Below are 24,248 nucleotides of genomic sequence, written 5' to 3'. Positions count from 1 at the left end.
TGCTTTCTGCAATAAAAGAAAATAATCCTCTAGTGTCCTTGCTTGTTTTTGTATTATGTGGAAGATATTTGCTTGGACTTTGGTGAGGAAATGCATAATAATTAGATAATTACATTGTCAGTAAAATATGTTTCAGGGATAATCCCCTCTAACTTTTTCATTAAGAAGAAAGTCACTCACACAGTATGCCTAAAGCAACTCTCACTCTTTTCAAATGCATATAATTAAACCAAGAACAGATGAGCTTTTCCATTAAATGTTTTGACAAAACTTTAGAGGAAGCTTGTGATCAAAGTGGACAGATTGGACATGTTTGGATGAGCTGTGTCAGACTAATTACTTTTAGTATACCGACTGAATGCCAAATAGACTCAGATAAATGTATTCCCATGGATATCTTACTGCTTTATCATTTAAGTTGTCTTGTAATTACTTAGGGGACTTCCTTTTGTGTGAGTATCAAAGACAGATAATTGCAATGATGAGAATAAGTGATGCTATCGATAAGCTGCACTACACTCCGATCTAATTAATGTCCTCTTAAACGACTTAATTGGTAAATTTCCAGATGGTTTATATTTGAGTCAGATAGTATGGAGTTAAGTAAACTGTGCTCAAACACAAAATCATGAAACAATTTATTCAACTTATTTGCAAGCCTAAGCTGTCATAGTTTAATTATTTGTAAATGGAGCTGTTATAATTAACTTAATTTGCATGTGGGCATACTGCGTTATTAGTGGTGATGATATTCATGGTGCTAACTTGCATTTTGCATTATGGGATAGACTCCAGCATCATATTAACCTGTGTAGGAGGACCCGCATATTGATGGATGAATATTTCATAACGTTTTAGCTTTTGCAATGTAAACCATGTTGAAAACAAATAGTTGAATTATCTCATATTTCATCATAGGAAATACTTGGAATACACTAAATACACTGTGATTTATTTTCCCTCATGAGAGGCGTTTAATCTCCCTGAAGAATACAGAAAAGAATCAGCAGTCTATTAAGATGTTGCTGCAGTCGCATGTCGCAAGCCTGTAAGTCGCTTACAATAATGTTTGTTTATCGAAGCACTTCCAAATTCCATTTTTATGCCACTTTGTGTCTGACATGACAATATTTAATAGAGCAGGATTCGCACGGATGGAAGAGAGTGGCTCAAACAATAAAAAATAAGCCCACGTACTGTCCAGTGTGCCAATGATTTTATGAAGTGTGAAGCATATGGAATGAATTATCACCTCCCTCAGCCGCTAATAAAATGATTTCCATAGTCATCTGTTAAAAATTTTGAGATTTATGTCCCATTTGAGTGCTGTTTCTCACTGTCATTGTGAGATGACTGTATTGACAGTGTTTGTCAAATCATTCACACTCTTGACGCCTATTCAATCCTCTTGTCAAAGTAAATCTAGCTCCAGCTATTATCTCATTATGTTTATCGTGACCCGTTGGGTACCATGAGTGAGCTGAGATGATATGATGATAATCACCACTGATCACTTCCATTATCATTATTTATGGGATGGAAGTAGGTGGAAATCCCCTGATGTTGCATAATTTGGATACTGTGCCAATTTGTATTGTACTTAGAAATGCTGTTTGCTAACTACATAAACTCTGAAGGGTGGTGGTGGGGGGGATCATCTGGAATTGTTTCCTATCCACATTCAGAGCTATGAGCTGCTTTTCCCCAGCTTGTGCTCTTAACTATACTGTGGCCCTCAAACCTGCCTGGCGGTAATTGCAGCCAGATTTACTGGTGCATGACACCATAAATTTCAAAACTGTTAATTAAATTCTGGTGTGTAAAAAGTCTTTGCTGCCAGCATCGGTCACGCCGTCATGCCCATGTGGTTCAAATTTGATATTTTCTTTTTTCCCCTTCTTCTTCTTGGAAAGCTTTCTCATGATGCAATCACGTTGTTGTGGGGACTCTTGCCCCCTTTGGACCTTAACACCCCCCCAGCACTCTGCCCCATTCTTGCTCCCAGTGTGACCCCTGCTTACATTGGTGAGACCGACTAGTAATGAATTGGTTTCATATGAGAGACAGAGCATAAGCAGAGCAGAAAAATTCATTAGTCTGGTTTATACGCTCCCTTGGGCACTGCAGACACACACACATGCACACACACACATGCAGGTGAGACGGAGAGTGAATGGGAAGTCTTAAAAAGCTTTCTGGATGAGGTAGAGCAGTAATATCTACAAGTGTGTTTGAGTTCCCTTAAAAGACGAATACTATAATCAAACGTCAAATATGTTGAAACTGCCAAACTGCAGCGAGTCTGATTATAGAAGATTATAGTTCTATATCTCAGCTGGCAGGTACACCTCTGTGGTCACTAGAGGGCTATCAAAGCTCTCTAATGGTGCAGCTGTTAATAGTCAGGTGCACCAAGCTTATTGTGCACAGGCTTCTCATTTGTGGTGATAATGGTGTGTATGTGCAGTATGGGTTAAATTATATCACCTTTTTTAAAAACTGTTAAGAGGATGGACCAGTTTGGATCAGTTTGCATGCAGTTTCTCATGAACAGATTTCATACGTCTGTTATGTTCGCCAAAGTCTGAAGAGATCCAAAGGAGCATTTTGGTATTGATCTTATGATTTCCTTCTCTGTGCATCTTGTAAATAATTAAATTGTGCCAGAAATCTTGCTATGTTAGCAGAGTCACACACTTTTCACTCATATACAAAGACCACACAGACAGACACACACTAACACACACACACACGCACACATTGATTTACAGCACGGACAGTTGTCCCCCCAGTCAGCGTCCTGGTGCTCCAGCAGCGCTGTGGGGGGTGCCGAGACCGTGGCCCTGCAGATTGGATGTCTTCTTCAGCTTCCTCTCTTGTTGGCTTCAACACCATGATCAGTGGTGATGTAGAATGACTAAGTACATTTACCCAAGTACAATTTTCAGGTACTTTACGAGAATATTTAAATTGTATGGCACGTCTACTCCACCACATTTCAGATTGAAATATTCTACTTTTTGTGTGATTTCCCTGATTAACATCGCAGATGATTTTATAGTATAGTATTTATAGTATTCAAAGCCCAAAGAGGTAAAATTATCCAGTGTGTCATAAAAAAGATTAAAGAAAGATCCAAACAATGGATACAGATTTATCTGGCGACCCTTTGGAGGAATCATAACCTCTAGGTAACCACCTAACTATATAATATAGTGACTATACCTTGGCCAGGCAATTAAGTAGTAAAATGCTCACAATGAGGGATTTTTGACTTGTAATTTAGTATGTTTCAGTGGTTGAATTTGGACTTTTACTTACATCTGATCTGAGTGCTTTCTACAACACATATAATCTGTCAAGGCCACAGTTATTTAAGTTTTTGGTGGCAAACTGCCGGTGACATCCAAGCACAAACTGATTTTAAGGTCCCTTCAGGTCATATCTTCCTTTGTCAGTCTTGGCATGTAGACAGTGTTCATAGATCCATCTGTACTATGGTTGAAACAGACCATTGACACAGAAAAACCCACCCAGTTACCACACCCAGCAATGGTAATTGCTCTGTCAACAGACTCTTTTGTTCAGGTGATCAACTCTCAGCAAACTGTCCCAGCAGTGTGTCAGCGTGTGGTAAACTGAAAAACAATATTTGCCACAGCAAGCATTCAATACAATGTGTACAGAGCAGCTTTCCCATATTCCTCCTGCCGAGGGTCACAATATGGCAGCTGGGTTTGTTTGCACAGAGAACTTGTGCTTGAGTGTGGAAAGGGCCTGACATTGCTCTCTCTAAAACACAAAGCACTGCCAATGTAAACTCAGAGGGATTCAGTATTTTATAGTTCAGTAATACTGTAAATAATAATGATGATTTTATGTATTTTAATCGTTTCTGTGTGTCTAGGTTGTGTAGGATTTGTGTTTCTGTGCTCTTGTGTGTGTTTCCGTGCGCAGTGGTGCATGAATGACACCTCTTTGGTCATCGGCTTGTGTGTGTTTGTCTGTGACCCTGTTTGTGAGTTGGAGGCCATGTGTCAATAGGTATTTTTAGCACCACCTCTCACTGCATTGCAATGGCACTCATTCGCACCCCTCCAAGTTCTCTCCTCACCCTCCTCACCAGCGCCTCCCAATCCGCCACAACATTCACTCTCACTGGAAGGAGCCAGCAACAGTGTGCCTGAAAGTTTAGAAAGGAGAGGGAGAGTTTGAGATCTACGATTGGAGACAGGAAGCAGATCAGACTTTGGTTACCAGGGCGATAACGTCCTCAGGCAAGGCGTTCGAAATTACTCCAGTAAATTAGTTCAGTTTGTTCCTCCCTTGGGCTTTGGCCGATTTGAATATTAATTAAAATAATTAAAGGATAGCTATAATTATATGTCTTTACAAACAGAAACTCACACATACACACACACACACACACACACACACACACACTGGTTTACTTAAGTCACTATTGGGGTATTTACACAGATTTAACATTAATTTCCTGTAGACTTACCTTAACCCTAACCATAAACACTAATTGTCTAATCTAAGTCTTACCCTTACCTTACCCACTGACCCAAAAATCACCGTTTTACCAATTGGGAACACAGCTTTTGTCTCGAATTGCACAAGCAGCCCCTTATCAACTGGTATTAAGTCAAGCCTGGTTGGTGTCCCTGAAAGTGACACACACACACACAGACACTCATACACACACACACATACACAGACCCTGGGAGCCAAGTTAAACTACTGTTTGCTAAAGACCAGGGGTGTGGAGAGGCTAAACATGTAATTGGTAAAGACAGAAGGGTGGAGGGCCAAACAAAGAAGATCAGAGCACATCCAATGGTGGTTACTGTAGATAATTCCCAGAGTGCTATTGTTAGCAAGGCAGAGTTTGTAGAAGAAAGGAAGGCCTTTCATTCAACGGCTGGCTTGGACAGGTGAGAGGAGGGGGGCAGAGAGGAACAGAGGGAGGAAGAGGGAAGCAGAATCCTAGAGGGCCTGGATTGACAGTTTGAACAGAGGGCGACAGTTGTAGAGGAGCCTCCCAAATGCCATAGCAGAGGCTGTAGTCCTCCACATTGTCAGATGTGTGTGTGTGCATGTGTACAGATGAACAGCAGGGGATTTCTGGTGTGGAAGGAGGGGGTGGGATCCAACACCCAAAAAGAGCCTGCACCCTCCCCGCCCCTTCCCTCCACCATCTCCGTCAGCCATGAGGAGGAGGGGGCACAAGTGCACTGCTACAGCTGAGAGGGTCTCTAGGGACTCCTGACTGTGTGAGGGGTCATCTGGAACGCCCGACAATCCCTCTTCCCCTAACCCTCTCTCCCCACATTCCCCTGACAACACTGAGCTCATCGCACAAAACCCACTTCACACACATCCAGCTGCGTGATCACAAGGACACTCCAGGCAGGATTGGATTTATCCAGCAGATATCTTAAAGGGAGGCCGCTTGGTGTCAGCCAACACAATTAATCTGTTAAAAGATAAAGTACTCTTCTGTGTGTATAAGCACTGTTTTGGTTCTGAAGTGACAGTTTAATTCCTCTTAAAAATGATGAAAATGAAAAACACTAACAACAAACAAACGTAAGAGGAAGCAATGATTCTGTTCAATGTGTGGAGCCTCACTAAAACACTAGAACTATAATGTACTGATTTCTTTTTTTATTATTAACTGTCTTGAATCTAAAAGTAGGGAACAAACAAACGGAGAGGACAGAAAAGTATATACTGTATGTCAGAGAAAGTGAGAGGAGCGGACAACCATTTTCTTCACCAAACACTTACAAAGAGAGCACCAGGGCTGTGACACCCACCACGATCCCCCACCCAGGTACCTCCCCCTGGGGCAGACGCTGACCCTCCGACCTCTGACACACCTCCACCGCTCTCAGATCCTCTCCAGGGCCCAATCAAATACAACCTTCCCCACGCCTGTGACACTGATACTGACAGAGCCCCGACACGTCACAGTAAACAGACGTTAGGGTCACATGTAGAGTTGTACATTTACACACACACACTCTCACACATATACACGTATGTTCAAACCAAACATGGACCTGACTTCAAACATGCATGCAAAGAGAGAGTGGTTTGTGGTAAATGGACCTATGGAGCTCCCTGGAGGTTTAGTGTTGCAAATCTGAGACATTTATCACACTGGGGGAGATGTTTTAGTGGGTAGTATGCTTGGTATGTGGTTTTACGCCGGTTCCCAACATACTGCAAGCTTCGCATTCTGCAACTGATCTGTGTTGTCTGAATCCTGCAGCTCTGCACAGCTGTCAGACCACGACAGGGGGTGGACAAGCTGCCCGAGTCTGTTGATGTGTGTGTGTGTGTGTGTGTGTGTGTTGTCCCATGAAATGCCTCTGAGTTGAAAACTTCCATTTCTAATTCAGATGTTTGTATTTTTTGACTAATGTGATGTCAGTGAAGTGATAAATTCATCCTGTGTATTCAAAATGACAGGCAATAGATCATCTGTCATGTCTCATGAATAGGAGCTTTGGATGAAAATGGTAATTTTCTTCTGAATGTGATAACCTTTCTAAAAAGTGAGATTTTTTTTTTTTTTTTTTTACTTTTACCACACTTTTTTTCTCAGTTTAAAATCTTCTTTCTTCCTGTTGACAGGCCATTGATGTTCTCGGCAACTCAATCTTTTCCCTTTTCTTTATCTTTTTTTTTTTTTACCTATCACACACAGTGTTCTCTTGTCCTTGCTGACTCATAAGATTAGTACGACTTGAACTTCTCTCTCACTCTCTGTCTGTTTTTGCCTCTCTCTCCAAGTGAATTCCTCACAGGATCAGACCTGCTTTTTATGCTCCACTGGTTTTCACTCAAAGCGAGAATGAGCATAGAGGGAGGAGGGAGAAAAGAGGGGTTTAGGCACAGCAAACTAAAACTCCACGGAGCGACTGAGCATATTTTGTAAAAGGGGAAAGAAATGGGAAAAGTATCAGGGCAAAGAGAAAGTGAGGCACAAAAAGAACAGGAGGGGAGGAAGCATGGAGGAGAAAGGAAATAATACTGAAAAAGGTCATAATTTCTGCAGGGGATTTGCAGTTGCCCAGACAACCAACAAAGCAGAGCCAGTTTGACGATGTGCACAACAGAAAAGGCTGAAAAGAGATGGGCAAGGCTCTGGAGAGTGAGAGAACAAGAGCGGAGAATTACTCAGCTCATCAGCAGAGTAATTTCTGGGAATCAGTTAACATTTTGTTGGTGAATGTCACCGATAATAACTCTCAAATATTGAGAAATGATTTCTTCACCAGCCTTTATATTTCAGCTTAACTATATATCTCTCTTTTTGTTTAGCGTGATGGAAGACAACATTTAGAAAGAAAGGCTTGTGTAAAACAGACTACAGACTACAGAGAACAGAGAGAGAGAGGGGGGGGGGTGTTTTGGTTTGGTTTAGCTATGTATTGGAAAGTGGTAAGAAAATGTTAATTTCAATCTAGAGAGAATCAGGCCAGGCTAGATGAAAGTCCAGCTCAAGACTTTGTGGTGGAAAAAAAACCTTCAGTTAGGCCAGTTGAAACACCAGGACATCCACAACACATATTTTCAAATAATGAGGAAAAAGAACTTCAAATATCAAAAAGGAGTTGAATCGGGCAGAGTTCAGTGCAATAAAAAATTGATTAAGATTAAAAGAAGTCCTCCAAAACATGACTACCTGAGAAAAGTGGTCATATATAGGCTACCCATCTGCGCTCCACCTGGGGTGATACTCACTATCTTTGCCCTACTTTCACTATCTCTTCCTTATTTTCACAAATTTGGGGATTTTTCACAATTATTTACAGACCTTTGTCTCAGACACAACGTCACAAGTGACCATCACTATTGCTATGTATTGGCAGCACTCCAGACATTAGTCATTTTGAGTTATCACAATTTCTGGCTTTCATTTGCAATGAAAATACAAATAATAAAATGGCACATGGCTTCTATTGATTATTGATCATTTAAACTTTCTGATTCACAATAATTCATATTATTGGATTGGATGGATGGATGGATGGATGGATGGGTGGATGGATGGATGGATGGATGGATGGATGGATGGATATTACTTATGCTGACTTGCATCAACTACAAGTTTCAATTCTTCATTTATAGTTTTTTTTTTTTTTTTACATCTCTGATTATGCTGAGCAGTGCTAACTGTGATTATTTTTGGAACAAGGAATCAGATCAGTAAAATGTCCAACAAGTTGATTACAAGCATGTTTGTAATTGTGTGACTATACAAGCAGCCCAATGACTCTAATTATCATTTATCATCTTTTTTTATAGAAATTCAGTCCCATTGGCACGCACTACTCATTAGAAGCACACTCATATTGTACATCTGTTAGTTCTGGAAAAAGGACAGATGCTCAGTAGCCTCTCCTCTTACATTTGTTGCATCAGTGTAAGAAATATTCAGATTCAGATAATTGATTTAAAGACCTCCCCCAACATGTATTAACCATATAACAGTACTCTGCTTTGAAAAATAATTTGAGCCTGATAGTTTTTCAGCTCTAAAATTTAAAAAAGTTCAATAACTTTGTTAAAACCCTTAAAATGACATCTACTCTTTTATCCCTCATTGAAAAATCAGGAATGTATAAATCAATTATTAAACAGCTTTTATGTGTTGTTATATAACATGAATCTGAAAACTAACAAGTAACTATAGCTGTTAAATAATGTAGTGGTACATAAAGTAACATATCCCTCTTAAATGTACAGTACTTGAGTGAATGTACTTATTTACTTTCTTACCTCCGAAGAATCGATCACTTTGATTTTCATACTAAACTGCCTCATTTAGGGCAATCATAAGATAAAGTGTGGACATGCAAGCTGACACACTCAAACAAACACTTGCATGTGTCCAAAAACACACAAAGAGTGAACACAAGGCAGCAGTTTATCAGCGTTCCTCTTCCTGTGTTTATCCAAGGTGGAGCTCCGAGTGTGTTAATGACCTTTATTGTCCCTCGTTGCTGATTGAGCACCAGTTAAAATTTCCCTCCTCTCAGTCAGAAAGGCAAGTACTAACATATACAGTAACTGCTGCAGAGCCAGTCTGTGTCTCACTTATTTCAACTTGTGATGTAGTTCAGCATAAAACTAACACACATGAGGCTCTTTTAAAACATAAATTCCCACCTCACTTCTCTGCACTGCCTTTGGGTCCTGTATCAACAACTCTCCAGGTTCCAGCTTCATTGCTGTGTTTTACTGCAAACCCTTCAATCTGAGTCATTATAGCCCAGGGCCAGTAATGGTATACAGTTACACCACCAATACTCTGTAATAAAGTTTCCTTGAGAGGTAAATACCAAGGCAGAGTGCTGTGGGTGTACATTAAATGGCCCGGGCCAGATGCTGAAAGGCAGAGCTGATCATTCAAAGAGTTTACATGTTTTATTATCAAATAGAATTTCTTTTTTAAAGCAGCATTTTTATCTTACATACAAATGGTTAATAAGGTGAAACCACTCTGCATGCTGTCGTATCATGTGTCATACCCCAAATCTCAGTGTTCCTGTAACAAAGAAACTCCATCGCCCCTAAAGGCTTCACATTGAATTTCATCTTACAGTGTTGTTAAGGTCACAGCTCCCGCCCACAGGAGGCTCTGATTGGACGGTGAGCCTACTGAAATATTCAATCAGACACCTTGCTCGGGGCTGTGATTGGACACAGCCGGTGCAGTTATGTAAATGAGCACCTGGTGGCGCTTGCTGGCCCGGCTGCGGAGCCCCGGACTGAGGTTGGGGCTCAGATTCAGAGAGGGGCCGAGGCGTAGGGACCCTGGACGGTCTCTTACCTTTTTTTCTTTTAAATATATCCCGACAAGTTTCATAACTAGTTTTGTCAACAGTGTCAAGTGAAAGTCCGGTTCAGCGTTTTATACTGATATCGGATAATTTGTTGTTTTCTGAGTTTTGGCAGAGGTCGTTCACTGAGCTCTCCGGGGGACTATTTGGATTACAGACACAACAGTAAACGTGTGTTGTTCACGGCAGCGTCGTTGTGTTTAATACAGAGTTCCTCCAAAAAGTTTGGACTGGTGTCAAAGCGCACTTCTTCGCGTGTTTTAGGTAAGTAAACTGCTTTCATGTCACTTCACTCAACCAGCGGCTATAATAACATTGCAGCGGGTATTTCCAGCAGTATGTCTGTGTGTCTCTGTGTCTCTCTCTGTGTGTGTGTGTGTGTAAGTTATATCTGTGTGTCTGTCTGTCTGTTTGTGGTTTGGCGTCTGTAAGTCTCGGTGTGAGGCGGGCACGGCAGCTCTGGACGTCGGCCACGGACTGTTGGGAAGCGCGCATGAGGTGTAACGTTGCGCCTAGTCCCTGCACGTTTCTGTGGCTGATACGTTGTTGCACTTCCCGACTGCGTGGTTGAAATATCCGGACAGTTTATATCATGGTCTAGACTTATTGCAAACAGTGCGGCTCAACATCTCGCTAAATGTAGGGTGCTTAGCGGCGGAGGAAACATTCAGTCCTTATCTGTGCCAAGAATACCGCTGTCACACGTTTATGTTCACTTCATATATTCTCAAAATTGACTTTTATTTCTTCCACTCTTTCCTTCATCATCGCCCAAACTGTTGTATGGCTTTGGTTAAGTTGTCACAAGTCATAACCCCCCTTCACAGTCTGTTAAAGTCATTCTTCACTTGCTTCACGTTGCACCTCATTCACAAAAACACACACAGACCTCCCAAAGTTAAACAAAAGTCAATCATCTCGGGCACGTAAAGCTGTAAAACCTGATGATGATGGGTCAGTGAAATGGCTAATGTTCAGCATCGCCTCCATGCATACAGGTGGTGGTCATCACACCGGCTATTAACCCTGTGACCTCACAGCTCCACAGGTGACCTCCAGTGAGACCATCAGCTCTGGTTTCACTCACCTCTGGCCTTAAATGAGGTGGTTCTCCTTTGGGGAGCTAATCAGTCTCCAGAAAAACTGAATTCTGCACAGGGCAGCCTGGCAGGGGACAGTGTGTGTTGATACAGAAAACATTCTCACACTCGGGGGATGAGCTGCCAGAAGCATTGGACTTTGAAAGGGAAATACATTTTGTGTTTGCATGAGCCAAGAGAAGGAGCTGTTGAGAGTTGAATCAATCATGAGGCGGAGTAATAACGGTGGTTTACAAATCAAGGAAAAGTTTGCGTGCTGAAACCACAAATTTAAGCTTTTCTGCTTCTGCGTGTGACAGAAAGAGACCGAATGAGAGAGATGAGAATGTGATTTTATGTGTTTCTGCTGCCAGCATGGTCCTGTGTGTTTGTGCATGCCTCTTTGCTTGCAGGAAGGCGGGGTGGCCTGATGGAGGACCTAACAATGGGCTTCAGTGGGTGTGCAGTGCAGCGGGCAGTCACCTTTTCCCACCGCTTGAAATCAGTACATGTGAGTTATTGGCTGGGGGGACCGAGCAGGCAGTTCAGAGGAGGTGCAGCATTGTTAGACTGTTAGGAAGAGGAGGAGGAGGAGGAGGAGGAGGAGGAGGTGGTAGAGGCTGCCTGTGCTATTTGCCAATAGATAGACAGACAATAAAAGGCACTTTTTTTCTGTGTCCCTCCCTCTGCCTCTGTAGCAAAGGCAGGAGCATAAAGTGAGGAGGCGTCCTTAGTGTTGGTACACAGTCCCTCATGGTAAGCACTGGTCTGCTGGATCCCCATCTAATGGGCATCTGGCTGCTAATTCTACCACAAGGTCCCACGAGAGCCATCGACCTTGCATAACTGCTTTTTATCAGCTGTGTTGTCCAGCAGAGGAGACGCAGAATATATTAAATAGTTGGATAGACGAGTTATGTGAGTATAATGGTGCATGCACACAGTTGGGGGACGTTTTTTTATTGATTTGTCTTAGTCTTGGCAGGCCTTGGAGAAAATGACATGAATTGCATTACATGATTTGTGCAGAGGTATGCACAGGGCAAAGACATTTGTCTGATATTGTCTGTGAATTGGCTGTTGGTTCTTTGTTCTGTTTTTGTCTTTAGAGATCTGAAGACTCTGCAGCAGAAGTCTTTGGAAGTTGTTTTTATGCACAAGACAAGAAAGCATGAATTGAGGTTTGGTAGATTTGCATTATTTTGCTGTTGCTTCTTGATTGAAAACACACAAGCTCTGAAGCAGGTTTTGGTCTCTACATTGTGCTACAATGAGAACACTTGTTTGTCCAGCCTGGTTGATCATTGACCTCTCAGCCTGTTGTTCTCTGTCTGGATCATTGTTTTGGTGGCAGCCACGCTTTGTGGCTTCATCTTTGTTACTCTTTCTGGTTGTTGACCCTCCTGAAAAGACTTCAGCAGGTGGATGGTAGAGAGGCGAATCCTGCACAATGACTGCATAGCATGTTTTGCTCTGTTGCCTGATCTTCATGGCAATGCGGCTAACATGTCTAGTTATCCACATGACAGAGCACAATGGTGATAATTGTGTTTTCAGTCAGATAGAACTGTCTTTTCTGCGACTCCTCACAGCAAGCATGCATCAGACAGCAGCTTCACTCAATTTTTGAATTTGGCCGTAATTGGCTGCCGACAGACTCAGTGCGACCCTCGAGGCCACTAGAAGAATTCATTTAAGTGCAAAGTCACAACACAGTTACTTACTTTCCCATCTCTACAGTTCCAGTCTAATGGGAAATGAAACCAATTGAAGGCAGGGCTCCACTGTCCACCACTGTTTTCCTAAACTAATTTCCCCTAAAGTCTAGACAGCTGGACTTTTCAATTGCATTTAGTTTGTGTGGTCACACGCACAGCAAGCTTGACAAGACTGTCAGAGGAGCAAATTAATCATGTAATGAGTGGTGACACTTCAAAGCAGGATCTGGCTGTTCTTGGACTTTAGTTGTCAGTAAGTTCTCGAATCTCTATTTTATTTCAATTTTCTGAAATCTGCATCTCCCAAGTCCTACCGTCTCTCAGATCAGCCCTCCCCTCCTCACTCCATCCCTCCCTGACATCCAGCATACCTTTGATCCGCTAATTGATCATTCTGGCAATCTGTCTCTCTCCCTACATCTAACATGGAGCACAGATTCTCCTTCTTCATCTTCTATCTCTCCATTCCCTTTGAAGCAGTGCTAGATGTTTCATTTATCCTCCTCTCTCCTCCCCCTCTCGCACCGCTCTTCCATTTTATCCTCAGTCTCCCTTCTCCTATCGTCCCTTTGAGTCTCCTCTCCTCATTTATCTGTTTGCTCTTCTCGTCGAGGGTGCCCTGGTTAGAAAGCACAGTGGCTGCTTGGATGGAAGGCAGCTGGGGTTATGTTTTGGCTGCTGAGGTTTCTTCAAAGAAATTGTCACATTATCTTATCGAGGTATCGCATACTTTGGCTTGATGCCTCATTTTTGCATGGAGACCTGCAAACATACCTAAACTAAACTATCAGTGAGTGGCACAGTATTTTCTTCTAATAAAATAATGCTATCTAACTAATGTATCATTTTTTAAAAACTGCAATACATGTTTTATGGCTTAGAAATGATAAAATACTCTCATTAAATCAAATGATGTTTAGTCAAGTTAATGATCTAATGAGGGAAGGACAGAGCCTCGGTGCTAATGCTGAATCCTGTGAGCTGAGTCCAATAATAAAATACTCTCATTAAATCATATGATGTTAAGTCAACTTAATGATCTAATGAGGGAACGACAGAGCCTCAGTGCTAATGCTGAATCCTGTGAGCTGAATCCAACTGTGAATCACATCGACCTCCTTCACACGTCTCGCCAACAACTGGCAGTTCAAGTTATCGCTTCTGGAAAAAGTCGGCAAACCTTATGAAAGATGGAAACTCTCACAAACTTAAAAGCCAGCTTGTTCTCTGTTCCCGCTTTTCTTTTCTTTTTTCTTTTTTCATTTTCATCCTGATCCAATCCTCACACTGTGGTGGTGTTTTTTTTCGTCTGCTCGCACACATCATGCCTCTTGTGGCTCTGTACACCACTAACAATTACTAATGGCTTCTGGCAAAATAAGTGCTTTTGAAACCTTGCTGGAACATGGAAGAAAATTACATTCAACATCAAAGACTACCTTCTTTTTTTTTTTTTTAATATGTCTTCACTTCGTATGATCAATTTTAGCTGCAGCAGCATCCACTTTGAGTAGGGTGGACCTGTCTGTCTTCACCTCCCAGAGGTTTGGAGGGGCACATTAACACCAGGAAACTGTTGTGTGATGTGTAATTTAACTCTTTTTAGGAGGCTTTTCTCAGCCCAAGGGGGAGGAGGAGGACTGTAAGTGTGACAGAGGTATCAACCTGTGCCCGAGGCTTTTAACAGAGATGGATTGTGTTCATTTGTGTGTCTATACAGTTCCAGATTTTATGTTGATGAGATCACAGCAATTTTGGCTCCTAATTTTCTTTTGTGTGGGAGTTTTTTTTTTTTTTTGTTTGTCTTCTGCAGTAGCTAAACAAGATGACTTATGAAAAGCTTTTTCTCTCTCTCTCTCTCTTCCCGTCATTCATTAGAAAAGAGAAGGAGACATCTGTTAGAGGGCTGGGTTAGGCTCTGTTTTTCTCACTTGGACTCAAAATGCTGAGTCTCGCTGAACTCATTCCTGTTTGACCTGATCTCTGAGGTTTTCTTTCGGCTCTGTTCTGTTTCTCTCTGGGCTATTCCTCCCTTCAACTGCCACCCCCCCTTCTCTCTCTCTCTCTCTCTCTCTCTCTCTCTCTCTCTCTCTCTCTCTCTCTCTCTCTCTCTCTCTCTCTCTCTCTCTCTCTCTCTCTCTCTCTCTCTCTCTCTCTCTCTCTCTCTCTCTCTCTCTCTCTCTCTCTCTCTCTCTCTCTCTCTGTGTGTATTTCAATAGCTGCTCACTGGATGAATAATTCTCACCCTCCTGCGGGCAAAGAGTTGCCTTTGTCTCACACTCACACTGTCATTCGGAGGTTTACTGTTTGATTTCCGAAGAGACTTTTTCTCCACCGTGACTTTCCGTCTGTCTGTCCTCAGCCGTTTTCTCTCTGTTCATTGTGAGAGTAACACCATGCTGTCACATGCCTCTCCTTTCTCCTTTCACCCCATCCTCCCCTCTGCTTCTCACTCTCTGACAGGTGGTAGGGAGAGCAAATTGAATTCAGGGAAATGGGCGCTGTGGCTTGCTATCACACTGCAGCCCTAAAACGGCGTCTGTGTCAAACTTGATCCCAGAGAGCCACATACACTCTGCTGGCACACTGTCATATTAACATGCTAATGCCACCACATATCTAGATTCTCATTACGACTTTTACACCCACGCTCCAACTAAGGTCAAACTCAGGACTAATCTTTCCTCACTGTAGCAACAAGGGTTCGTTTTCATGCAGCAGATAAATGCGGTTCACTTTTCAGCACAGGAGAAAGAGATCTTTTTCTGAAGTTACTTTCACTGAAAAGTGAAAAGGCACTCCTCTCATTCCAGATAGATTATACAGAAGAAGAAAGAGAGAAAAATAGGAGCCGAGGACAGCCTATCTACATGTACTGACATGTGTAAAGCTTCAAGCTCTGAGAACCAACACAGGGTTTCAGTTTCTGTCAGTCAAACCCGAAAGAAAGTAAAACACACTGTCCTAGTGTTTTTCCTTTGCATGCACGAGGAGCGAGGACTCACACGATACAGCTAATAAACAGCCATCTCTGTGTCAGTCATGTTGAATGCCAGAGGTGTTAATAACGCCTTTGTTCAGTAGTTGTTGTTTTTTTGTCATATTACAGCATTAACATATTGTCTACTGCTGTTTTATTTTAGCTCACTTGGAATTGTTGTTGAGCATGTCAGACAATCCAAATCTATCTGGGTTGTGTTTTTAATGTTGAAGTATCTGACCTGTCTTAGTTCCCCAGCAGATGCCATTACACTGGAGCAAAATAATACAGCTATCATTAAAAATCAATCCAGACTAAATGTTGTTTTTGTACGGCAGGTCTGTTGTTTGGTCGACATATTTTAGGTCCACGTAGGGCTGGGCGATAAACCGAAAATTTATCGATACCGAAATTTACGACGATTACCGACGTCATTTTGCCCATGTCGGTATATTCGATTTTTAACCTCTTAACGCACGCTGTTCCGTCGACGGGACGGGACGGATGTTAGGAGGTAGCCACACGTTCTTCTGAATGTTTTAAACACCAACCCTTAAACATATATACTCATGCCGTACATTGCTGGAAAGCTTAGATTGCCCTGATTCATTCAAGACCACTCACGACTTATATGGTTGCTCACAGCCGTAATAGTATTATCGATTAGCACGGCTAGCCACTCAGCTAAGTGAGAAAAGCTATAATGCTACATACCTTCAAAGTCTTCCCTTTATCCACAACGATCATCTTATGACACAGGACTTTCTGTACAGCTCGCCAAGTATCCATTCTTGTGAAATATGGAATCCGTTTCCATAAAACCGAAATATTTTCCTCAATATGTCCATGTATTTAGTCCAACACGTAACGTAATAACACAAATAACAAACCATATACTTTATATATTTATATATATATATATAAAACTCTGGTGGTAGTTATCGTCCATTTATCGTTATCGAGGTGAACTGCTCAATATATCGTGATATTGATTTTAGGCCATATCGCCCAGCCCTAGGTCCACGTGGTTAAGACTTTGTGTTTTGATTGATATGAGACAAACATGCACACGTCACCTTTTTTTCTAAATGTTTCATAAGGTTTTAAATGACTCACAGGTTGAACAAGTCACTTGTCAGGGCAGGAATATAAGGGCAACTTTATTGCAGCTTTGCCCTCAGAGCAAAGAGTTTCAAACTGATGGATAAACTGTATTCTGCAGAAAAAGTCAAAGTCACATGACTTTGACTTTTTCTGCAGAATACCTAGTTTGTCAACGTACATATTCTACTGCCATAATTTGGGATACTGAATGTTAATTGTCAGGAGAGACCAGGAACCACTGAGGAGTGTTTACAGAAAACCCACACACCTTTTCTTCTATAGTCACAGGTACAGGTCACCAACCACCAGATATATATTATGGTGTTACCCTTTTCTAAAGACGCTGTGGTGTTATATTATGATTGTGTTATATTATAGATTGTTAGAAAATAGTAAGAAATGGCCATCACTGTCCTAAAGTCCATGGTCATGTCTTAAAATAATAATAACATTTCTTTTGACCACAAGTTCAAAATTCAAACATTCACTTCACTGTCACAGAAGCAAGAACTGGGTAATGTTAAACATTTTTGCTTTAAAAAATGCTTAAACAACTGATCATTTATTAAAATAGTTGCTGACTCAAATGGTTGCTGACTAATTTAATGGCAATCAATGTATCGATTAATTTGATAATCATTTAAACTCTGCATTCATTTTGGGTCTTAAACTAGTGCGTGTGTGTTTTTTGGCTGTATTATGTGCTGCCTCCACAAATTAAGTTTCTAACAGAAAAACAAAGTGATTAGCGATGTTTCATGACCACACCAACAAAAAACAGAGGGGAACCAAAAGGAAAATGGGTTTCTTGCCACAAGCTTGGTGTAACGCTTTGTTTCTGCACTTACAAATAGGTCTGTGTGGCTGCTGTTGATGAAAGCATTCTTCATTTGCCAGACCAACCTGTGGTAATCAGTCACCATTTGTCTCTGTCTGCTGAGCAATGCTGCAACTGGTATTGAATGAGGGGCCAAGTGGACCTGTTTCCAAGTATAAAGTAGACAGGGAAAACATGCAAGTTTCACTCTCTGGCTATGATTGATTTCAGCTTTCTGTAGCCACACGCTAATGAACCCAACTTTACTGCATTCATTTTTTACTCGTTTTTCTACTACCCCTGAGCCTCAGCTCATGGGTCTCTGTGCCAAACTGTCGCCAATGCTAGCCTGTGAATTAGTTCCCTTATGAGCGTTTTGACACAGCTCTGCTATGTCAGTGCCACAAGGAAGGTATGTTTTGAATTGGGGTTTTTTTTTTTTTGGGGAGAAAACTGAGTTGTCGTAATGAATCATTTGCTTTTCAGCACCTCCAAACACTTTTACAGTCCCCCTTTCTTCAGTGTTTCATTATGATTCACCACCTCCCTCAGTCACATGCTACACTTTCTCCTTTTCTCGTTTGGCTTTGGCTCTAAGGGAAGCTGCTGTTTAATTTGTTTTTCTGACTCGGCCTCTGTTGCTGTCTTCTCCTTCGACTCTCATTACCTTGTTTAAGTGACTCATCACTATTCTTCCCTTCTGTTTCCTCAACCTCTGATAAAACTCTGTGAAAGCAGATTCCACAGTTGTGACTCGAACTTCCTTGAATAGATGAATACGATGATGCACAGCTTTACAATTTGATGACCAGTGAATGACCAGCGGTATGACCAATAGTCATAACACCAAGTGTACTCATAGCTTCCGAACATATCATGCATCATCTTTCACTACAGCAGGTAGTCATTACATGTGTACTGCTTGTATTCAGTCAGTGTTAAGACCAGAAATCTCCAACCTGCTTAGTTTCCATCTTCACCGGCTGTTAGGGGGGGCAACTCTGTTGTTTACTCTCTCGGTGTAAAAGAAATATTACACCAAGTGATATTATTTTAATATTTCACCACAGTAAGCTAAAAGAAATTCTTCTAAGATGAAAAAGGGAACCCTGTGGCACAGATATGTGCAGCCAAACAACTTGAAACTGTCCTTGGAGCGGTTGTTCTGTTAAAACAAGAAAATAATGCAGCCCCCCCTCAGGAATCAGCACTCCACTGAGTCACACAGAAACAAGCCTATTTTCAGGAAAGCCATCAAATGACCTTGTTTCCGTAGCTGGTACCATCTCACCCTTCAAAGTGTTGTGAGGGTGGAAGATTAATTCATCCTTCCTTCTCTCCAGGACTGGCAGGGTAGTGGTGCGTACGACTTTACCAGTTTCCTCTTGCTGACGGAAATCCAAACAAAGAGCTCACTACTCTCAGTCTCCCCAGCGGCCATTAGTCATGTCTAACTGAGGCAATGTGTTGCTCTATCTGGCTGTTACCGGAGACTTCACACGTTGAGGTCTGTGTATAGAACAACAGAGACATTTGAGTGAAGATAAAAGGCTGGAAGGTTTTGTACGTAGCAAATCATATACATTATAACCTTATTGCTGAACACATATTTAAATACATTTCCTCCCTTTATGTTATTTTTAGTTCATAGTCTGCCACCCCTGAAGAAATGAAAACAATGTTCTTTCACATTAGGTACCAGTATTTTGTGTCAGCTATAAGTGAGATACGAAACCGATAAAGCAGCAATCTGTAAGGATGGCAGTGTCAGTCTATCATGTCGGCCCAGACTGGAACATCTCAGCAATGTTTTGATGAATTGGCATGACAGACTGTAAAAATATTCATTGTCCATAGAGAATGAAGCCTGGCTGACCCCCAACGTTTCCTTTAGTGCCACCATGAGGTTGACATTTTTGCTTTTTAGTAAATAAATCTTTTAAACATCATCGTTAGCATGTTGATGTTAGCCTTTAGCTTTAGTTCCCATCTACTTCCTGGTAGAGCTGATAGACTTAAAAAGCCCCTGTGAATTACATAATTTGTTCTTGCAAAATGAAGCCCAGAAATTGAAATAATAAGCAAACATAATAATTGTCAAAAGTAGTTTCTCACTTTTAAAATGTTGCTGCTCAGCCGTTCTCTTGAGCCGTACAGTAGATGTTGATTACATAACTGACTGAAAAAAGTGGACTAAACATTAACTGTGATTTATTACTTCTCTTGGATTTTACATATTAATACTTTACTAACATAGAGTGAAAGTAATGGTTATCTGGAAGGTACTTTTAAGTTATGATTTGCTTTGCAAAGAGGTCCGCAGTGATGTAAATAATGCATAGTTTGTAGCTAAGCTAATGAGCCAAAACATGTAAAATCACTTGAATAATCCTTTAGGTCACATTTGGACTGGTAGCCTTTATACAACTGGAAAGAACAACGCATGCTAACATTTGTTTCCAACATGAGGAGCACCCTAGAAAAGACGCAAACCAGTGCCAAGGCTGTCCTGACAATTTTCACTGAAGTAATCTAATTATAGAAAGTTTGGCAAACTATCATCAATGATGCAATGGCTGCTAACTAAAAAAGTTCTTCCGGCTTCCTCTCCTCTCGACTCTGGCTCTCTGGTGTCAGTTGTGTTTCACTGTGTGGGACAGAAACAGCAGCTGCTCATAAGTATTCATTAGTCCTGCTCATAGATTAGCTGAGACAAAATGTGAGGGTGTAGATTGGGCTGCACACTGTGCTGCCTCCTCCAGAACACAGCGGGCCCTTCTCCCTCTCTCTGAGCTCTAACCACAGCTGTTCTACCACTTGACTTTTTCAACAACAAAGTTCTCCTATGGCCGTGGACACTTCTGTTCCTAAAACATTTGTCTAGCTGCTTTTCTCTTCTTGTGTATACAATCTTCTCTCCCTTTGTGATGTGTTGGATAAAGGTTTGTTTCCGTTTCTGCCTGTTTGACAAAACAGTGATAAGGTGCTGTTGAAGATCATGTTTGTTGACATTAGGATGGTTGTTATGGTGATTGACTCGCGTTTGTGTACCAAAACACCTGATCATCAGATTCTCAGCTCTGTTTTTTGGACTTTGAGCTTTACTGTAGTCCAGTAAGCCTCAAGTTTCAGCATTTCATCATCTGGCATACTCGCACACTTACTTACTCATTTGGACGACTTGGGTGTTTTTCTCCAAACAAAGAAAATATGTTCGTCCCCCTTTCTCCCCTCTTTCTCCCCTCTGTTGCTCTCCCCACTTGGAACACATGCACCACGTATTGATTGCGTTGTGTTCCCAGTCAGGACAGCTGCACTGGCTGGCTATCCCTAAGATCTCTTCTATACCCACATACGCGCCCCACGCACCAATGCATGCACACTCTGCGAGGCCATAAGTCACCCTCTCTACACCACCTCCCTCCACCCAAACACACACACACATGTACCCATGTCATCGCTGCTCTTGTTCTACCATCTCTGCCCTCTTGGTTCTCTGCATCTGAGCTAACTCTACTCCTCTAACACCCCCCCACCCCCCACCCCGTCCTCCTCCATCCGATCTTCTGTCACTACAGCTGTGTGTCAGCTGTCGGCCCGTCCCAGTCTAGTCAAAGATGAAGTCGAAACACAGAGGGTCCACAGGGAAGACTGCATAGCCTCTCTGTCTCTCCCAGCTGTCACTCCCACTTCAGACTTCCACTTATCACAAGTTTTCTTTCGTCCCTGTCGCTTCACTACTAGATGTCTTTTTCAAATACGTTAAAAAATAAAATATGCACAAGGGAGAAGCCTTTGAAATACACTCCTTTTCTTCCCCTTCTATGGTGCACATAATATATTGGTAAAATGATGTTTGTGTTGTGTGACAAAAAGCAAAAACGTTTCAATGAAGAAATCATAGAACATTATGTCATTGTTACAAATGAATAGAGGTTTCAATGATGTTTTAAAGTCTGTGATGAGGTAACTTTGCACTAACCTAGCACAGACCACGTGTATGTCTTTAATCTAAAAATACATTGACATCTTTCTTTTTGTTATATCACACTTATTGGTTTTCATTTCTCCAATTGTACAGCTTAATCTCTTTGTTATTTATTCCAAACAAGCATCTCCAACTGGGTGATCCATATACGCTCGGTCCTATTAAGGGAAAATAGGTTTGAAATCAGTAATTTGGAGAGATGATTGGCATTTCAAATACAGAAGGAATACAATTCACTGGGAGTAAATAGGGCCAGGCAAATTATACCATCTTCAGTTACCACGCTCTAAAGGCGGCAAAGTATTATTGTATCACCACATTCTGCTGCCAGATAGAAAAACAAATTAACGTGTGAAAGTGGCCTTTGTTATATGGCTCTGTGCTTGCCCCTCTGGGGTTTGGCCCATTGCTGAGCTTGCACACAAAGCGTTGAGAAATAAATGACTGTGAGACATGCTGTGCGCTTTTGGACTAAGAGGATTTTATTGAGAGAGTTGAGTTATCGATGGAGGAGGAAAGCTTGTGAGCTCGGCAGGCCCAGACTAGAGCTGTATGTGTGAATGTGTAATGTGTATGTGGGTTTAAAATCAATGGTGCTTTGATGGTGGTTGGTGCAGTTTGAACAGGCACAGACAGGAATCCTAAATATACTCTTATATCCCTTTTCTCCTCTCTTCCAAAGGTATGCCTGTGGTCATCAGCGTGTCACCGGACAGGTAACCAGGTGTGTTGCTGCTGTCATGGCTCTGCCAATCCTGCAGCTGTTGCCTATCACTGTGGTCACAGTCCTGGTGGTGCTGGTGTCGTCTTCAGAGGACCATGAGTGGCACTTTAACCCAGGTAGGATGTCACAAACACACACAAGACAAGGCGAACATCTAAATAGGTGATGGATCAATTGTTTGCCCCATTTTTGTGTATTTTCTTTCTCTCTTTGACTGTTTTTCTCTCAAAAAACTGCCACATTTGAAACAGCCTAGCACATTTCAAGGTTATTTTTTTTTTATTCCTTTAAAATCAGATACAACTGTATTTTCAAACTTCTTGCCCTTCTCCACGAGCCCAATGAGCTGACATTCTTCTCACATTCTCAGATCAGTAAGGCTCATTCTCCGTCCGCTATCAACAGGCTATCCTGTGTCCTATCCTGTCTGCTAGCCGGTTGTGTGTAATAGGAGAGTGAGATAGCTGGGCCGTCTCCCCCTGGCTCGTCAAGACCGCTAATGCACAGGCAGCTCATGAAAGTGTCAGTCAAAATGTCGGGGAAGGGAGCGCATGTGGGGTTACTGAATGTGAGCCAGCCAGGTGTAACCAGAGGAGACTGTTTGCAGCACAGTCAACCTCCTGACTGCAGTAGCCAAACTTCAAATGAGTCTAGAGCTGAAACTAATGATTACTTTCATTGTCAGTCAATGTTCTTTTGATTTATCACTTAGTCTGTAGATACCCATTACACATTTACATTTGCACTCTATGGTGACATCTTTAAATGGCTTGTTTTGTCTATTCAACTATCCAAAACCCAAGTATATTAAGCTTGCAATGAAACAGAGAACAAGCAACAAATCCTCACATTTGAGAAACTGAAACCAGTATTTGGGATTTCTGCTTCTCAAATGACTTTAATGAGCTGAAATGATTTGTCAGTTAATCATTATAATAGTTAGTTGTTTGATAAACATGATTTTGATATTTGATCAATCATTCAATTCAAAAGAATGCCCAACATCTTCTGGTTCTCGCTTCTCAGTTATGAGGATTTTCGGCTTTTCTTCATCTGATGTCTTAAGATCTAATGTGTAAACAGAATATCATTGAGTTTTGGACTGTTGAAATTATCATATTAGGTTAAAAGAAACTGGGAGTGTGGAAAGTGTGGTTTTTCACCACGTTTTGACATTTTATAGATTAAATGACTACTGGACTTAATTGAGAATAATTAGATCGAAAAGTTGAATAATTGTAAACCCTCATCCAAACTGGTGGATTAATTGTCTGTTAAACGACTAACTGATTTATTGACTTGTCATTTCCACATTTAATGAGACTAGGATGGGAAGCTAGATTGATGGAAAAGTCATTAGATAGATGAATAGACTCTGGCTGAGCTCACCCACCCAATCCCACACAGTTTGTCTTGTTAAATTAACAGAATCAAGCTTGATGGTGCAATCAGAAAGATTTAGTATGTGGGCCTAAATTTTATGAAAAATTACAAAAAGAGAAAGTGAATGCAGAGGACATCAGGGGTGATGGAGACAGAGAGGTGAGAAGATTGCAGATGGCGGGGGTGTTGACTGGTGGTGTGATGATGATGACGTAATGAAATGGGCACCTGTCCACAGGGCGTGGATGAGCTCTGTGTGTATGTGTGTATGCTGCACCCGTTGGGGCTTTTAGGGTTTGTCATCCAGTCCAACATTCCAGTCCGCTGACTCAATGACAGAAACTGAGTGAGGCATCCCCCGCCTCTTTCTGTCACCCTCCCTTCCATATCACTGTCAGTACCCCTTTCTACTTTATCACTACCTAAACCCTCCCTCAGCCTCTCACTGCCCCTCTACATCCCCCCCTCCACCCAGTCCTGAGGACTGACTTCAGAACGGATAGCTGGGTCATTGGGTAATCCCTGCCTGGGACCATGCTATCTGGATCACTTGATAATGCCTGTCGCTGGAGCGGAGTCAGCGCAGATATCC

The 24,248-nt window shown here is 41.8% G+C and overlaps 1 protein-coding gene across 2 annotated transcripts in view; it reads left to right on the top strand.

Annotated features, from left to right (window-relative positions):
* Positions 1-9,809: 9,809 nt before the first annotated feature.
* ddr1 (discoidin domain receptor tyrosine kinase 1) overlaps positions 9,810-24,248 on the top strand; it is a 38,428-nt gene continuing 23,989 nt past the window's right edge. For both annotated transcript variants that reach the window (XM_053326403.1, XM_053326402.1), the window contains exons 1-2: positions 9,810-10,127; positions 22,232-22,389. In XM_053326403.1, the coding sequence (XP_053182378.1) occupies positions 22,290-22,389 (100 nt within the window). In that variant the 5' untranslated portion in view covers positions 9,810-10,127; positions 22,232-22,289. The remainder of the gene's footprint in view (positions 10,128-22,231; positions 22,390-24,248) is intronic.

Source organism: Scomber japonicus, chromosome 10, assembly GCF_027409825.1.
Source record: "Scomber japonicus isolate fScoJap1 chromosome 10, fScoJap1.pri, whole genome shotgun sequence".
Classification (NCBI taxonomy): Eukaryota; Metazoa; Chordata; class Actinopteri; order Scombriformes; family Scombridae; genus Scomber; species Scomber japonicus.
This window is presented reverse-complemented; position numbering and strand designations above follow the sequence as displayed.